Source organism: Esox lucius, chromosome 24 (assembly GCF_011004845.1).
Source record: "Esox lucius isolate fEsoLuc1 chromosome 24, fEsoLuc1.pri, whole genome shotgun sequence".
Lineage (NCBI taxonomy): Eukaryota > Metazoa > Chordata > Actinopteri > Esociformes > Esocidae > Esox > Esox lucius.
In genome coordinates, this window is record NC_047592.1 from 26,840,520 (window position 1) to 26,859,574 (window position 19,055).

Here is a 19,055-nt window from a genome sequence, read left to right on the forward strand (position 1 = left end):
GATCAAGAAGCAACAGGATGGATGCGGAACCTTTGTCTGAGGCCATTAGAAGGTCATTTGTTACCTTCACGAGTGCAGTCTCAGTTCTATAATGGGATCTAAAACCGGACTGGAGTATTTCATGAATGTTTTTTTGTCTTTAGGAAGGCATTCAGGTGAAACACATTTTTCTAAGATTTTTGAGAGGAACGGGAGGTTCGATATTGGCCTATAATTGTTTAATATGTCGGGATCCAGATTTTTTTTGAAGAGGCTTAATTTCCTCAATTTTTAGTGAGTTTGGTACGCATCCGGAGGAAAGGGAGCAATTTATTATGTTCAGCATTGGCTGACCTAGCACAGGAAATAGCTCCTTAAGTAATTTTGTTGGAATCGGGTCTAGCTGAGAGTTTGTGGGTTTAGAACTCATTACAAATTTTGTAAATGTGTCGAGCGATACGGTATCAAAAAATTCAAATGTCCCCATTGACACCTGGTCAGGGAGGTTCAGGACATTTTTTGGACAACTGAGATTTTGAGGACCATAACTATTTAAGGAGTCAGTTATTTGTTTTCTAATGGTGAAGATCTTTTCATCAAAGTAGTTCATGTATTCATTACAACTAAAGTGAAGACCCACTTCACTTGCTAAGCTTTGCTTTTTTGTTAACTTTGCAACTGTATCAAAGAGATATTTTTGATTTTTTTTGTTTGCCTCAATCAGGTTGGAGAAATAAGCTGATCGAGCAGACGTGAATGATTTTCGGTATTGTAGTGTACTGTCTATCCAGGCTAGTCTAAATACTTCCAACTTGGTGGAGCGCCACTTTCGCTCCAATTCTCTGGAGGCTTGCTTAAGTGATCTAGTATTGTCGGTGTACCAGGGAGCAAGTTTCTTGTTGCGTATTTCTTTAGTTTTTAGTGGTGCAACTGCGTCTAATGTATTTCGCAGTATTGAGTTTAGATCCTCGATTTGATCGTTTACAGATTTATTTACTCTGTCGTTAATGAGCAAACTTGTAAGAATATCAAGGAATTTATTTGTAGTCCGAGAATTTATAGTACGGCTTTTGAAACTCATTGTTTGGGGGGCAAGTGGATTTCTTGTTTTAACAGTAAATGTAATAAGACAGTGATCCGATAATCCAGGATTTTGGGGGTAAATGATATCTACAATATCTATTTCTCGTAACAGGACTAAATCTAAGGTATGATTGTGGCAGTGTGTTGGACCTGAGACATGTTGGATGAAACCCATTGAGTCAATTATGGCTTCAAAGGCTTTTTGAAGAGGATCATTGGAGTTTTCCATATGAATATTGAAATCGCCAAAAATTAGAATACTATCTGCCACAACTACAAGGTTAGACAAGAATTCTGGAAACTCATTGAGGAACAATGTGTATGGCCCGGGGGGCCTATAAATAGTAGCTATGTAAAATGATTTATCGGGCCTGGTTAACTTTCATGAGTAAAACTTCGAAAGAATGAAACTCAGTAATATGTTTGAGAGTAAGTTTATATTTACTGTCATAAATATTAGCAACGCCCCCTCCTTTTCGGGACGCACAAGGGATATGATCACTAGTAAAACCAGGAGGAGAGGCCTCATTTAAGGCAGTGAATTCATTAGGCTTTAGCCACGTTTCACATAAACCAATAGCATCTAGTTTATGATCAGAGATTAATTCATTTACTGCAACTGCCTTTGGAGCAAGGGATCTAACATTTAGGAGTCCCATTTTGAGATGCGAAGTGATACAATCATTTTTATTTTTGACAGAGGTGGAGGAAGGCTTTATCTTAATAAGGTTGTTTTTGTTAGCACTACCTTGTTTAACTTTTCTCAGTCTGGAACGAGTCATAGTGGCAATAGGTAAAGCTGTACTAACTACTCTGGCTATGCTATTGACAGACTCCACTATGCTAGCAGGCTGGCTAACAGCCTGCAGCCTGACCTGCACCCTATCTCATGTTAAAGCTATAGGAGTGAGACTCCTGTCAATGTTCCTAGATAAAAGAAGAGCACCACTCCAGCTAGGATGGAGTCCGTTGCTCCTCAGCAGATCAGGCCTGGCCCTATTTCTGGGGGAGTCCCAAAAAGAAGGCCAGTTATCTACAAACTCTACCTCCTACCTAGGGATGTGTTCCAGGCACGTCCAGCTGGGAGGAGACCTCGGGGTAGGCCCAGGACTAGGTGGAGAGATTATATTTCGACACTGGCCTGGGAACGCCTCGGGATCCCCCAGTTAGAGCTGGCAAATGTTGCTTGGGAAAGGGAAGTTTGGGGTCCCCTGCTGGAGCTGCTGCCCCCGCGACCCGATACCGGATAAGCGGATGAAGATGAGATGAGAAAGATTTCTGGCTCCCAGGTGTCTTTTTTACAGGTAACGAGCTGAGATTAGGAGCACACTCTTAAAGGGAGTGCTCCTAATCTGATTTTGTTACCTTTATAAAAGACACCTGTCCACAGAAGCAATCAATCAATAAGATTCCAAACACTCCACCAAGGCCAAGACCAAAGAGCTGTCCAAGGATGTCAGGGACAAGATTGTAGACCTACACAAGGCTGGAATGGGCTACAAGACCATTGTCAAGCAGCTTGGTAAGAAGGTGACAGCAGTTGTTGTGATTATTCGCAAATGTTAGAAACACAAAATAACTGTCAATCTCCCTTGGTCTGGGGCATCCCTCAGCCAGGTCGTTGAAAATGGGTCGTGGATGGGTATTCCAGCATGACAATGACCCAAAACACATGGCCAAGGCAACAAAGGAGTGGCTCAAGAAGAAGCAAATTAAGGTCCTGGAGTGGCCTAGCCAGTCTCCAGACCTTAATCCCATAGAACATCTGTGGAGGGAGCTGAAGGTTCGAGTTGCCAAACGTCAGCCTCGAAACGTTAATGACTTGGAGAAGATCTGCAAAAAGGATTGGGACAAAATCCCTCTTGATGTGTGCAAACCTGGTGGCCAACTACAAGAAAAACATCTGACCTCTGTGATTGCCAAACAAGGGTTTTGCCACCAAGTACTAAGTAATTTTTTGCAGAGGTGTCGAATACTTCTTTCACTCATTAAAATTCAAATAATTGTATAAAATTTTTGACATGCGTTGTTCTAGATTGTTTTGTTGTTCTTCTGTTTCTCACTGTTTAAATAAACCTACCATTTCAGTGGGCAAACATGCTATCCCCTGAAACACAGATGCCTTTTTAAACATGCATTTTCTACAAATATGCTTAGATTGAATCCAGATCTAAATCTTGTTAGTAAAAAATGTACATTCATGCAGAGGACATTATTACTCAGATATGTATAAAATGTTTGACGGACGTTTTGTTGTTCTTGTGCTTATAGATAGGAAGAAAAGGACAGTGACCAATGCTATGTACAGTTTTGTGTATTTGATGCTATGTGCAAGCAATGTCCTAAGACCTAGACTGAGTGGGATTTGAGTGTGCGTAACACCCATATTTGCTTAGTGTCCATCTTATCTTCATAGCCCTCAGCCATGCGAGAGCTTGTGTTTTACCTCTGTAATGTGTTTTTTTTGTGTGTGGACAATTATGCCTAACTCTATCACCTATGTGTGTGATTAAGCTTACGGTAATTATGTTGTTCTAGTGATTCTACTACACAATTTCTGCAGAGCGCTTATCAACGTGTATGTACGTGCCTATAAATGACTGTAGGTATGGGTCTTTGTGTTCAGAGTAGCCTGCCTAGTACCATTCCTTCTCTGTGCCGGGCATCTCCTCTGGGTATCTCCAGGAAGCCTAGTTTAGTCAGGAACTCCAACCTCATACGATCTGTAGGCTGTATCTCACAGAACACACCTTGAGAACCTGTAAAACACACACAGGGCACACATGAACTCACAGGATGGAACATGTGCACACAAATAATAGTGAATGACACCAGCTGCAGTGATTCTTCCTTTATTGAACCAGAGTAAACCACACACATTTGTCACACCTGGCAATGTTTTTAAACACATACTGAGGACTTAATTGGGACCTAGTGTGAGTGACAATTGGAGACAAGACAAATGAAGGAGTCCGGGTGAGTTCATGAACCATGGGAATCCGGGAAAAGTGGATGACGGAGCTGTCCGGGACAGGAGAGGGCGGTGCTGGCATAGGCGGGATGAGGCGGTGGCTCCAGGGCAGGAGAAGGCGCTGGCTGCAGTTCCTAGGCAGCAGGACCTGGCACCGGACGTGGAGCAGGCGTTGGCTGCTTCAGGCTGGCCAGGGGCTCCACCACTGGAGGTGAGACCAGGTACAGCGGGTCACGGAAGCCCCACCAGTCCTCACACCTGCCAACGTCCAGGAGGGCTTCTACAGGCTCCACTCAAGGTGTCGCCCAACGCCTTGGAGCTGGCACCAAGCATGGCTGGGGAACCTCCACCACCCCCTACGCGAGCGGCGGCAAGGGCTCGTCTTCCCACCCCTCCAGGAGTGGCAGCCGTGCCCTTGGGGCCTCCGCCTGCCCCCGAAATCGTGGTACTCCTCCTCCGAGCCTTCAGACGAGAGGGAGTCCGATCCCCAGTCCCTCTTCCAGGTATACTCCCCTCTCGTCGGTGACATCGGAGGGGAGTAGCCTAAATAAGCGTATCCCTGTGACCATGGCGGAGTGTGTTTACACATCTGCGGGTTACCTTATTTTCTTGGTCGGTCATTCTGTCAGGAATGGTGTAGTGGTGGAGAGGAAGGAACCAGGCGCAGGCAGAATGGCAGTCGATGTTGAATATTTACTTGAAAATTACACCGAGCACTTGAAACACACAAAACGAAAAAAGGGCTGGCTATGCAGAAAACCGTAACTCACTACAGAAGAACTCACACAGAGACATGCAACAATGATCGACAAATGAAGGAAGAAGAGGAGCAACATTTAAACACATGCTGATGACTTAATTGGGACCTGGTGTGAGTGACAATTGGAGACAAGAAAAATGGGAAACCGGGAAAAGTGGGAGATGACGGAGCTGTCCGTCACACCTTCTGCACACCACTATTGTAAAGAGTAAATTTTAGTAATCTTAGCTAGCATAATGTGGACTACCGTCAATATTTTCCAGCTAGTTAATTAAAATGCATCTAAATTGGAGAAAATGCATAACTGATATGTGACCTACGGTGGTCCGGTGATCTCTGCCACTGGCTTAGTCTCTGGGCTCAGCTCAGAATTTCTCAAAACAAAATTAATGATTGTGTTCTAGATAAAATTATCTTGGAAGATAAGCAATATGGTGAAGTACATTTTTCATACCAGGCAGTAGTATTTTACTCAAACTATGAATCAAGATTCACACAGTTTAACGTCTTAATGTACTCTGATATTAAAGCATTGAACAAAAAAAATATTGGAGAGAATGGGATTGATAGTAGAAAATGTATTACAATGTTTGATTAATCAAATAAGCCACCTTTTGCAGACCTAACAGACATACACGCTTGTGGCATTCTTTCTACAATGGAAATCAAATATTGTTCTGAAAGTTCTGCCCAAAAGTGTTGCAGAAGTTCCCACAAATGTGTTGCACTTCTAGTTTGCTTTAATTTGCTTTTACTCTTCTGCCCAGTTCATCCCCAAAACCACATAGATGGAGACTGTGCTGACCATTCCATGATTTGAAGCCTATCATCTTGTTCTTTTCTTTTCAGGTAGTTCTGACATCCTGGAGGTATGTTTATGGTCATGTAGTGCAAGTTGCCAAATCTGGATCCAGCAAAAGAGCCCAAGACAATTAAGCTTCCTCTTCCATTTGAGACAGCTGGTGTTACAAACTGAGGAAACATCCCTTTACCTACTTGACAGTGAACCAAAACCCGGCATGCCTCTTTGCCTTATTGTGCCATCTTATCTAAACCTGCACCTCAACCTATCAAACCTGCAGCTCAAAGTCTTCTCTTCACAGTTGAAACTGAGACTTACTCAAGATCAGTTTTTAGCTGTGCTTGAAGCAGATTTCTTGTGAGCCACATATCACACATGGTGTTCACTCTCTGAAACTTGTCTTCTGAATTCTGTTGTGGCTTTGGGACTGCCAGATCTCTTCCTGTCTCCTTCAGTTTCCAAGTGCCTTTTGATGGTGTAGGAAACTTTACTCACTGACACCTTCGCTTTCTTTGCAATTTCTCTAAAGGAAGAAATATACTACTCTGTGCAATACAAAACTGTCCAAATAATGCTTAAGAGGGTGTAGCAACACAGTCTGCTCCAACACTGATTTTATGCAAACAGAGGGTTTGTAATTAATCATCAAAATTTGGGACACCTGTAGGATTTATTAGCATCAACTTTCAAGGCTTAATTTACTTCCATTGATGCAAAACAGCTGTAACCCATTACTTGTTCCCTGAAAAAGTACTTTTTTAACTCCGGAATGTACATTCAGTTATAAACCTTTTTTTACCTCAGGCAGTTTACGCGTACCATTGTACCATCTCATGTTATTCACTGGACTTCCTGAACTGCTTACATTTCAATAAACATTTTCAAAATGGGGGTGTTCTAAAACTTTTCACTGGCAATGTACAAAATCAAATATTTGCGAGTGCCAATTTCAACCTCAAAACTCCAGCTAAAATGCTGTTCCTACAACCCTGCGCATTTGAAATAAATAGCATGCTGTGGAAACAAAGCTCTCATCTGCTCTTGATATGTGCGTTTCATTGACATGGTAAAGTAGCTCACAAAATGAAACAATTCTGAAGTAAATGCAGTTCCCTTTCAGTTGGTCACAATGGGGAGACGAGCATGCGTCAAGTAAAATCGTGAATACAAATACAATCACGCCTGATAAGACCCTACAGGTGTGTAGCCACTGGGTCATAAGAAGTCATAAGAATTGAGCAATTGCTAGCGAGATTGAAGATGAACTTTACACTGCTAAAGCTATTTCATTTCATGGCACAACAACGTTTGTTTTTCTTTCATTCATGAATGACATTGATACAATAACTATCAATATAGGTGACGATAACTGACTTTTTCGTCAAGTGAAAAGATGAGAGAATCGTGGAAACCCCTCCTCATTTATTTGCCGAGCTGTGCTCTGCAGGCGATGTCTCTTCCCCTGGTTTGTGGTGGGCATGTCTATGGTAGTGGTCGGGATCAAGTGCCACCTGTCAGGGTATGTTCTTGGTAGGTTTATGTATGCCGGAGATTTGCGTAGCGCTTTTTTTCCCACATGTCTGTTTTGTGCACCTTTTATGTCCCTGCCCCTTGCCTGGCACCTTTGGTGCTTTTGGCTTGGGGGTCGGAAGGCTTTGAACATTGGGCCTGTTTTCCTGTGTTTTTGGGCAGGTTGCTTCTGGCCCTCACGTTAGTAGTCCATCTCTCCGGAATTAGCGGCATTTTATATTGTCTCCGTTGTGGTACTAAAGTGACCAATCGAAAGGGAACCTTGGATTATGTCTACAACCTTTGTTCCCTGAGTGAGGGAACAGGATGCCACACCATTTAGGCCCCATGCCATTTGGTAACATATATCATTTATTTATAATAAAAGGGCTATTATAGGACAACCCTAAACAAATTATTCAATTAATTAATATTAATTCTTAATCCCTTTTTTTCTGATGTGATTGAATCAATCATTATTTCTATGAGTATGTCTACTATTAGTAGATAGGAATTATAATAAAGAGACCTAAGCCTATGGAAAATTCTTACTGAGAAAAAGTTATTTCTAAGAATATAAAACAGCATTCATAGGACCCCTTGTAGTGTAGTTTGTGCACAGGAAAATTTACAGAAAACATAGTGCAGTACTGTGTTTTATACAATAAGGACCAAGGGAAAAGTTGCGGCGAGAGAAGAATGTGCCTAATTAAAAGCATAAAAATGTGTCTCACAATAATTTGTTACAAATAGATCTTATATATATGAATTACAGATTTCACCTGATTAATGTTTCTAGATAAACCTTGCGTACCTTATGCCTTTGCCTATTAATCAAGTAGCCTACGTTATGCATTTGGTTGAATTTGGTTTTGTTTTGCTGTGGCCAACCAGCTACCAAGTAAGCTACTGTTTACCGGCACCCGCCTGAACCTGATTCTAACCACATCTCAGTGTAAAGATTATATTACAATACCTTGAAAAGCTTCGGTTTGATTAAGTGTTGGATCAACCAGCAACCTTCTACCAATGTACATAGGCTATTATCAGTTTACATGGGCTACAAATAGACACATTACAGGGCTGAGACACCCCATTGTAATTACTTAGAATTAAATAAGTGCAGAAGTTGTCAAGCACTGTCCATAGTTTGAACACATACTATTAAATAGGGCAGTGATTAGAGACGCGGACTCCGACACAGGGGACCAGTGTTTGAGCCTCGCTTAAGTCAAAGCAAATTATGCATTAGAATTTGTTCAGGATAGACTTGATAAAAAAAGTCAGTTATAGTCCCATTATATTGATAGTTATTGTATCAATGTCATTCATAAATGAAAAAAAACAAATGTTGTGGCATGAAATGAAATAGGAAAAAAAAAACTATTTTGTTCAGGATAGACCAAGACTTTGCTGGATACAACCTTTGGTAGCTGCGTTGTAGTAAGCCTAAAGTACATTTATGGTTATATTGCTACTATTTCATCCGTGCATGCTTTTGAGGTAATATAGGCTAGGTCACAAGCCCTTGGGCAGTTAAAGAGGAAGGGTTTCCACAAGCCAGGTTCAAAACTAGTGAAGGCAACAAAAATCCTGCCTTCTAATTGTAGGCCGACCAAACTAGGTTTGCTTGGTTCCTTTTCTTGTTCTCAAATATACGTATGCCACATTTATTGGACCCCTTCATTTAATACTTTGTGCAACCTCCCTTTCCCAAGATAACAGCTTTGAAATGAAACACCAGAAAAGAGCAGCAGCAGTAAAGCCCATAGTCAGCAGCAAAGCCCACAGTCAGCAGCAGACTGTTACAATTGAATCAATGCTGCTATTTAAATTTTCAATTATTCTTTTGTCAAAACATTAGAAAAATGTGGTTCATGGATTTGTGTTTTAAATTTTCAGATTTTTGGTTTATCGACAGAAATTTTTTTCATTGGATTATTGGTCTCTGAGACAAAAGTGGATAATGTTCTTATTTCCAGCTCAGATGGGCTGTGGCATCGAACTAAAACATAAGAGAAAGGGGAGTCTGAGGTGGTTGGTTAGCTTCTTTTATTGGTCTTTTTTTTTTTTCGTTGTAGCCTACAACATATCCCACATCTGGATCTCACCCAGTTAAGGGGTTGCTTGTATGGCTCGTTAAGCTTAAAGCCATGTCTGTCTTTGATGATTAGCGTAATTTGGAAGCTAGTGGAAGAATTTGACTTGACCTGTATGGAAGTATTGAGTCTTCATACGGAATTCAAAGGGGAGATTGGGAGAAAGGTGTGTCAGACATGCACTTGAGGAGATGATGCCAATGTACACCAAAAGAGAAGGGAAGGCACAACAAGACAAACCATTGTTACAAACCAATCTGAGTTTTTGGTCCATATGTGATTTATGGCAAGGATGGTAAGGATCTGGTAAGGATGCCCCCAGGACGTCTCCCTAGGGAGGTGTTCCAGCCACGTCCAGCTGGGAGGAGACCTCGGGGTATGCCCAGGACTAGGTGGAGAGATTATATTTCGACACTGGCCTGGAAATGCCTCGGGATCCCCCAATCAGAGTTGGCAAATGTGGCTCGGGAAAGGGAAGTTTGGGATCCCCTGCAGGAGCTGCTGCCCCCGCGACCCGATACCGGATAAGCGTATGAAGATGAGATGTTCAGCATAGTAGATATGCATATTTAATTGTCTTGTGGTACATTCCCTTCTCATTTGAGTGTACACTGGTGTCATCTGTTCAAGTGTGTGCCTGACACCTCTCTCCCAATCGAAAACCTGCTGCTCTCTTAGGAAACCTGTAATCACTTTTCTCCCATGAAAAGGCCCACTTGCAACGATGGATGCAGTGATAGCATGTGTAGCGTCCTTTCCTAGTTGTTGATAGTCCAGGTGGTCAATACCCCACGGCTGTGCAAAACTTGTGGATAGGGGAAGTAGGCCAACTCGCTCCACTTTGAATTCCATATTGAGTCTGAAGAACATTCTTCACTTCCATACAATTTAAGTCAAACTCTTCCACTGCTTCTGAATAAACCCTCATAATCACCCCTTGAAGACGGATATGGCTTGAAGCTTATGAGCCACACAATACAGGGTCAGATGCAGATGTGGGCAATGTTGTAGGCTACAATGAAAAAACCAATAAAGTGACCAATAAAAGAGGCTAACCAACCCCCTCAAACTTCCCCTTTGTCATATGGTATACTCTGACGCCTCAGCCCATCTGAGATGGAAATAAGGAAAACATTTGTGATGTTTTAAAATAAACTGTTTTAAATAAAATTATTAGAAAGAACATGTCACCACATTTGTATTTCAGTAATATAAAGACCTCCAACCACACACACACACAAACACATTCATCCACGCCTATCCACACACACACTCACCATTGGCTTTGAGTGCAGTAAGGAGTGCAGTTAGCAGGCAGCGAGTCACACTGACATCCACCAGGTCAGGCAGAGCATCCAGCTGAAGCTGGGATGGGAAGTGATAGAGAATAGAGTCATGGTACTCCCCCTGGTCATCTTCTAGCTGCTGTACCACCACCTACAGGACACGAGGACACACTGGAGTTAGATCATACATACAATGAGCAAATAAGGAGAGTGAGGGAAATAGAAGAATACTGAAGAAAGTGGTTGCTTGCAAGCCCTGCCTCTCCTAACGAGTGTCAGAGCAGGCATAATAGGATTTCGAACTTAGTCCTGGAATTGATGTTCTGACTATAATACAGATCTAGACATCTTAGCAGAATTACTTTTGGCCAACCACGTGTGTTCTGTTTTTGAAAGCAGCAACTTTGACATTTAGTAATTTACTCAGTGTGTTTGTTGCTTTTAATAAAAGCCTTCTGGTTTAGATACTTTGCACTTACTGTCACTGTGGGGATGCCGAGTTAGTCATTTTGACTCACTTGACTCTAATTGTCTCTTTCCCCCTTTTGTCATAGACATTTCCAGAATAAGGCTATTCATAAGGCTATTCAACACACATTTTAATATATGTTTTATACTGAATCAAAAGCAAAACGTGTTATTAGGCATTTTTAACAAGCAAGTTTATTTATTTAGCACAATTCATACATAGAAGAAATTCAATGCTTCTATGTATAAAAATACCAAATGCAATGGAATTAAAACAGTAAGATTGTTACAATTCTCTATCTCAATCCTCGCATTCCAATGCTAGGATGAACCCGTCAGTCCCTATGTGAGATAAACATTGCATCAATGTCTTACTTGGCTCTCTCCAGGGGGACATTCATGCCATGTCTGTATATGCATTTAATATTCATCCTCAATGATTTACAGTTACCATAACTGTTTACCACCCCGGTATCTCAATCCTCGCGCTCCAGCACTTAGATAAACTCGTCAGTCCTTTTGTGAGAAAATACCCTACATAAATGTCTAAACAGCAGCACAAGAACTTGCATTATCCTTCATCAGCCAATTGTTACATTTACACAGAGGTTATTCCTCTGATAGCACCAGAACTTGCATTATAATTGGTAAAAGATAGCAAAATATACATTTAATAACAAAGAAAATAAAATAAAAAGAGAAATATAAAATACAGCATAATAATAAAACAGAATAAGAAAATAGAAATAGGATAAAACTAAATAAAACGTGATAAAAACATAGGAAGCTATAAAAGCTGTAAGGCTAAACAGTTTAACTGAGTTTAAGAGCTCAGTCATAGGCACGTGAAAAGAGAAGTGTTTTTAACCTGGATTTAAAAATTGATACGTTTGGTGCACATCTAAGATCTTCTGGTAGTTTATTCCAGTTGTGTACAGCATAACTGCTAAACACAGCTTCTCCATGTTTAGTTTGGACTCTGGGCTCTACTAGCTGACCTGTGTTCATGGATTTAAGAGATCTGCTCGGTTTATATTCTTTAAACATATCAGAAATGTATTCGGGTCCTAAACCATTCAGAGATTTATAAACTAAAAGCACCACTTAAAATCTTTTCTGTAACTGACTGGAAGCCAATGCAAAGATTTTAGAACTGGAGTGATGTTCTCTGTTCTCTTGGTCCTGGTTAACATTCTAGCAGCAGCATTCTTAATGAGCTGCAGCTGTTTTACAGTCTTTTTGGTCCAGTTAAGAGGCCATTACAGTAGTCAACCCTACTAGAGATAAAAGCATGGATGAGCTTCTCTTGGTCTTTTTGAGACACCAGGCCTTTTTTTCTGGCTATATTTTTTAGATGATAGAATGCTGTTTTGGTGACCGCTTTGATATGAATGTTAAATGTGAGGTCTGAGTCAATCAAAACACCAAGATTACGCACTTGGTCCCTGGTTTTAAGGGCAAGAGAATCCAGCTCTTTACTAATACTCGTTCTTTTATTTTTGTAGCCAAACACAATAATATTTTTTTTATCTTGGTTTAATTGTAGACAAGTTTGGTTCATCCAGGTATTTATGTGCTCTACACAGTTACACAGAGTATCTATTGAGCTGTTGTCAAACGGTTCGAGAGCCATATATATTTGAGTATCATCTGCATTACTGTGGTAGTTATTGTTGTTATTCTGTAGAATTTGGCCCAGAGGTAGCATATAGAGATTGAACAGAAGCGGTCCTAGAACTGATCCCTGGGAAACTCCACATGTCATTGCCACCCTATCAGAATCCTGATAGAATCCAATGGTGACAAAGTAACTCCTGCCATCCAGATAAGATCTGAACCAATCAAGGACTGTCCCGGAGAGTCCTACCCAATTTTCCAGCCTATATATATATGTCTTCTATGATCTACAGTGTCAAATGCTGCCCTGAGATCTAATAGAACTAGAACTGTTATTTTATCAGAATCAATATTCAGCCGTATTTCATTTCAAACTTTAATCAGGGCCATTTCAGTACTGTGGTAAAGTCGGAAGACTGACTGAAATTTGTCTAAGAGACCGCTTGAGGTCACAAAATTGCTGAGTTGATAGAAGACAACCACAATGGGAATCAACCACAATGGGAATCACCCATTGTGGTATGTTATTGACTTTAGATTTCCTGCTAGGGTTCTCACTCGTCCTTGTGTGCCATCAACGCCTGTTCTGACAGGAGGGTTTTGGTAAAAGGAAGGTGAAAGATGAGAGCAGCAGTCTGCCAATTAGCTTCGTTCAACAACAAAAATTATAGCTTGATATTAGTTTGGAAATGTAAAAATATTTTGTTGAAATTAAGTATTTTCCCCAGTAGAGTGACAAATAAAACAGAACGGTGAATACAGCTTAAACATAACAAAAAAAGGTGGATGGCTGTTTTTGTCAAGTCCCAGGTGTTATGAAGTTTTTAACTTTCTTTTCAGGCACTAGAACCTTCAACAAATAAATGTTAGCGAATATCTACTGTAGCTATACTTTTAGTTGTGGGATAAAGCTACCTGCTGATATTCAGCTCCATTCATAGCCAGAAGAGTGAAATACCAATACAAAATATCTTGCTAAAGCGGTGGTTTCTCACACTGAAGCTTTACCTACTGGAATGGAAATAGCGTTTGGTCTTTCCCCTGGATGCAAAGTCTGCATGAAATGTTCTCTTACTGGACTATCCCCGTGGAGTCTGGTAATTATGCTCTGCAGTTGTCATTGTAAGCTGAAAATGTCTTATATGTAAGGAGGCCCTTTCCTTGCCAGTTGCTTCTAGCAGCCATTGGCCAGAACCAGCAGCCCTTAAAGCAACAGTTAACTATTTCCCAATGCCTAGTAGGAAAGGGTGGTCCAGCAAGGCCAGGTCTTTCTGGTGTTAAGGAAGATAGAGACTGGATGAATCCCAGAACATCTTCCAAAGTTTTATTATTGGAAAAATTCAGATACATCCCACCCCCGTTTTGTGAGAAATGTTTCCAACCTAAAATATAAATATTTGTGTGTGTTAAGGGTGTGTGTAAATGAGTGAAGCTCTTTGTTTTCCAAACTGTGTGTTCTCACCTGTGTGTTGGCGTGTCCGGTGCAAGCTGGGTATTTATCTCTCATGGCGGGCATCCAGCATGCCTGACAGCGTTTGGCGAAAGAACGCACGTCCACCACACCCAACACACACCCACACACACCCAGCTCATCCTCCAGCACCACGCTGTACTCAGGACAGAGAGCCAGCCAGGGCCCTAGACACCTGCAGGGATGCACGCACACCACTGATCATCTGTCCTCCACCACTGATCATTGCACCTTGGTTGGTTCCAGTTTGAAAAGTCCTCATTTTGTTCACAGACCACAATCACCGACACACCTGTCTCCGATAAGGTCAGGATGTATGGTGCTGGAGTCAGTACTCCCCTGTGCTCTCTGGTGAAGCTGGCACACTATACGGTACAGTTCCACCTAGAGGGTAGGAAGAACAATACAAAAATATTCCACATCATATGCACACAGTCACCATAATATCAAATATTTGAATACAGACAGAATATAATGTATGCATTCACATAATCACAACACCATACAGTCAGTCACCTGACAATGACGAGTGTGTGAGAGTGGAATTATGAGAGAGAATCAAAGGAGACAGATATAAAGCCCTCTCACCTTGTCCTTGTTGTGGTAAGGTCTTATGTTATACAGTCGTGATGTGGGGAACAGAGGAGGAGGGTGGGTGAACAGTTCACTGTTACTGCCTATGGGTAGAATCATCTGTAGGACAGACCAGCGAGCAGGTACACAGACAGATGAGCAGACAGTAAGAGACAGACAAACGGGTAGGCAGACAGGCATTATTAAACAGGTTGTTTAAGCAATCAATAAAGTACTGTGGTTACGTGCCACGTCATCGAATATGTCATCCAATCAAACACACAGCCTACCTGCACCTCTCCGGACACGCCCCCTTTGAACACCCAGGGTTCTGACTCCACGCCCAGTAAATCCGCCCCTGTGGTCGTCCCACACCCTAACAGAGAAAAACACTCACCTGTCAATCACAAAGCAACCAATTCTATATCGGCCCAATGTGGAGCAGGGTTGCAGAGTCAAAATGGAGGTCATAATTGAGGGATTGGGGATAAGGGGTTGAAGTTCAACGGTCAGAGTTCAAAGATCAGGAAGGAGAGATCAGGTGTCATCGCTACTCACAGTGGAAGCAGTTTCTCCAGGAACCCAGCGGAGAGTTGTCACTCAACACCCGCCCATCTGAGACAGGGAGGACAGAGTGGGAGTGAGAGGGGATATAAAGAAAGAATAGAATCAATCCCATTCACTATAACTCCCCCCCTCCTCCTCTACTCACCCAACCAGCAGATAAAGGCCTTGGCCACCAGCGCGGTGTTTCGGAGGTCCCATACATATGGATAAAGATCATAGAGCACGGCTCGGTTCACTCCGCTCACCACGGTACTATGCAGCACAGCAATCTCCTCACACACACCTAGGAACCGAGCTGCTCGACAGCGCCACTCCTCTGTCTGTAATACACACACATACAGATAGGATAACACGAACAGAAACAGATAAATAAACAAGTAAACAAACACACAAACCTATGGACAAGTGGAATTGATGTTCACAAAATGCCACAGTCAGACGCAAATCCTAATATTCTATTATTATTGCTTTTTCCTGGATGACAGTTTTACACACTCTTTGCATTATATCCATCCCCTTTATTAAGTAGTCACCTGGAATGTATCTCAATTATCAGTTGTGCCTTGTCAAAAGTTATTTGTGTAATTTCTTCTTAATGCGTTTGAACCAAAGGGTTGGTATACAGAAGACCATCATTGTCTGTACTGTAGTAGTCCATATTATGGCAAGAGAGAAATTACAGTCAAACATTACTTTGAGACATGAAGGTCAGTCAACCCGGAAAAAAGTGCAGTCGCAAAATGCTATGACGAAACTAATGAGGACTGCCACAGGAAAGGAAGTCCCTGATGTACCTCTGCTGCAGAGGATAAGTTCATTAGTTACCAGTCTCAGAAATTAACAGAATGAAGCCCAAATGATTTACAGAGATCAACATCAACTGTTCAGAGAAAACTGTGAATCAGCCCTACATGGTCAAATTGCTGCAAAGAAACCACAACTGAAAGACACCAATAAGAAAAAGAGACTTGCTTGGGCCAAGAAACAAGAGAAATTGTCATTTCATCCTGTCATTAAACCGGAGGAAATCTGTCCATTGTTATTATGAGTCCAAATTTGGACTCTCTGTGAGATTCCAGAGAGTCGGTAAACGGACTATCTCCACATGAGTGGCTCCCACCGTGAAGCTTGGAGGAGGAGATGTGATGCTGTGGAGTTGCTCTGCTAGTGACAGTCAGTGATTCAAATTTAATGCACACCCACAGAATTCTGCAAAAATACGCCAACCAATCTGGTCCGCGCTTGGGGGGAAAATATTTTTTTAACAGGATAATGACTCAAAACCAACCTCCAAGCAGTGTAAGGGCTACTTGACCAAAAAGGAGATTGATGGATTGCTGCATCAGAAGACTTGTTCTCCAAAATCACCCTAACTCAACCTAGTTGAGATGGCTTGGGATGTGTTGTGAAGGAAGGTAAAGGAGAAGCAACAAGTGCTCATCATATGTGGGAACTTCTTCATGACTGTTGGAAAAGCATTCCAGGTGACTACCTCATGCTAGTTGAGAGATGGCCAAGAGTGTGCAAAGCTGTCATAAAGGCAAAGGGTGGCTACTTTCAAGAATCTTATATATATATATATACAGCTCTGGAAAAAATTAAGAGACCACTGTACCTTTTTCTTTCCTTTCCAATTAAGTTGAAAATGAAGGTTTGAGTGAGGAACAGAAGTGATACATTTGCAATGGTCTCTTAATTTTAACTCTTCTGTTCCTCACTCAAAACCTTCCTTTTTGACTTTTTTGGAAAGGAAAGAAAAAGGTTCAGTGGTCTCTTAATTTTTTCCGGAGCTGTATGTGTGTGTGTGTGTGTGTGTGTGTGTGTGTGTGTGTGTGTGTGTGTGTGTGTGTGTGTGTGTGTGTGTGTGTGTGTATATATATATATATATATATATATATTTGTTTAACACATTTTTCAGTTGAGATACAAAAGCCTTCACACAGACACACCCCACACACGGGCAGGAGCACAGACACACAGACCAAAACACACTGACCTTTTGTTGTGGTGCTTTCTTGTCATTAGCACTGACCAGGTGACAGTTTGCTTTGAGCCATGTCAGGTCCTGTAAAAGTCTCTGGGCTGAAGGGCCGTGCTCATGGGGAAGGTAGTGAAGGCCTACCAGCAACTGGACCTGAGATTCACTTAGAGGAGCCTTCCCGCTACATAGCAACTTGACGTTGGCAATCTCCACTGGGACTTCCCCCAGATCCTCTGGCTGTTCTGGGCCTTGGTGGAACCGGTCGTTGTGGGGCTTTCTCTCACTCTCATTCTCTCTGATCGTTCCCTCTTTACTTTCTTCCTTCTTTGCCCTCCTCACCCCATCCTCTTCCTCAGGGCTAGAGGGGGGGAATCTATCTTGCTCCATGTGGTCTCTAGATGACTTGGATTGAGGGCAGCCTTCTATCGTGGTGGAATGACCGTCTTCCCTCTCTGGGCTTCCTGGCCTTGGACCCGATGATCTCTGGTCCCCCTGCCTGCGACCTGTGTATGACATGTTTACAGAACTAGAATGAGTAGAATTTAGAGACTCTAGAACAATAATGAATAGAATTAAAATGCATAGGATTATAGAAATTGAATAAGTAGATATAACTAGAATAATAAATAAATAATTGAGTTATAGAACTAAAATAAGTACAATTAGGATAATTATAGAATGTGTGTAGAAATAGGTAGTTAACTAGCTACTTTAACTGATACATCAGAAACACATTACTGTTAGCTTTCTAGTCCCCCCATTGCTGTTAGCCTTTCTAGTTTTTAGACCAAAGTTTAGTCCAAAAGAGGCTTCCTTTACAGCCACTGACGCATCACCTATAGAGGAGGACCAGTCCAGACAATAAGAGCTCTCTTTTTTGGCTGCACCATATATGTTACCTTCACGAAAAAAACCTACTTTTCTGAGCTGCCTATAAACCAAAGCTGAAGCCCTCACCCAATGTCTGAATTGGTTTTGTTCCATCGTCTTTCTTTTTACAATAATTAAAGTGTAATTATTAGACTGATAGAAATATAATGAGTAGAATTATATACACTTCGTGAGAATTATAGATTTTGAATTATTACTAGATGGGAAGGATTATAGAATATACTCAGAATCTAAATTACATCTAGAACAGCATTAGCTGAGCTCCAGCTTGAAAATCAGACTCATACACCCTACCAGGCTGCAGTGGTTGACTGAGCTCATCCATCCAGTCTTGCAGTGCATCAGACAGCGCCATCTCTGGACAGTACTGGTATTCCTCACCTAGTGAGTCAACACAACAGAATCATACACAAGCATATTTTAGTACTCTTTAGCACATTGGGGGGACGCAAAAGTTCCCATTTGAAAATCCTATTTTCTTTAATCCTTAGCTTTAAATCAAACCTTAAACTTAAACCCAAGTCACATAAAACCTATTGTCTGAGTCAAAAAATGCTAAATTAACACACACAAAATGGTGAGGAACATAAAAAAAAATTATAATAATAAAGTGGCGGAAAGAATACTGTGGTGGATGTGCGCCCTCTGCTGCATCAGAGTTGGGCCAACACCCTGGTGAGAGCCATCTGCCATTGAGCTCAGCTCGGCAGCTTCCAATTAATGAGGCCCATCTGCTTCCTGATGTCCTTTGAGACTATTATGGTTAGAGTCAGTTTGGACTGCTCTGCGAAGGGAGTACTATACATCGTTGTACGAGATCTTCAGTTTCTTGGCAATTTCTCACATGGAATAGCGTTAATTTCGCAGAACAAGAATAGACTAACGATTTTGTTTCTAGACATTCTGAGTCTGTTATTGAACCCACAAACGCTGATGCTGAAGATACTGAACTAGTCTAAAGGGCAATTTTATTGCTTCTTTAATCAGCACAACAGTTT

At 41.6% G+C, this 19,055-nt stretch overlaps 1 protein-coding gene across 1 annotated transcript in view; it reads right to left on the reverse strand.

The window, feature by feature from the left end:
- Positions 1 to 2,942: 2,942 nt before the first annotated feature.
- The window catches only part of si:dkey-183c6.8 (protein O-GlcNAcase), a 61,430-nt gene continuing 45,317 nt past the window's right edge, over positions 2,943 to 19,055 (reverse strand). Inside the window, exons 9-18 of the mRNA XM_020043082.2 lie at positions 18,352 to 18,438; positions 17,182 to 17,669; positions 15,331 to 15,505; positions 15,177 to 15,233; positions 14,909 to 14,994; positions 14,634 to 14,738; positions 14,338 to 14,429; positions 14,037 to 14,220; positions 10,481 to 10,640; positions 2,943 to 3,821 (exon numbers count right to left, since the gene is read on the reverse strand). Coding sequence (XP_019898641.2) covers positions 3,685 to 3,821; positions 10,481 to 10,640; positions 14,037 to 14,220; positions 14,338 to 14,429; positions 14,634 to 14,738; positions 14,909 to 14,994; positions 15,177 to 15,233; positions 15,331 to 15,505; positions 17,182 to 17,669; positions 18,352 to 18,438 — 1,571 coding nt within the window. The 3' untranslated portion in view covers positions 2,943 to 3,684. The remainder of the gene's footprint in view (positions 3,822 to 10,480; positions 10,641 to 14,036; positions 14,221 to 14,337; positions 14,430 to 14,633; positions 14,739 to 14,908; positions 14,995 to 15,176; positions 15,234 to 15,330; positions 15,506 to 17,181; positions 17,670 to 18,351; positions 18,439 to 19,055) is intronic.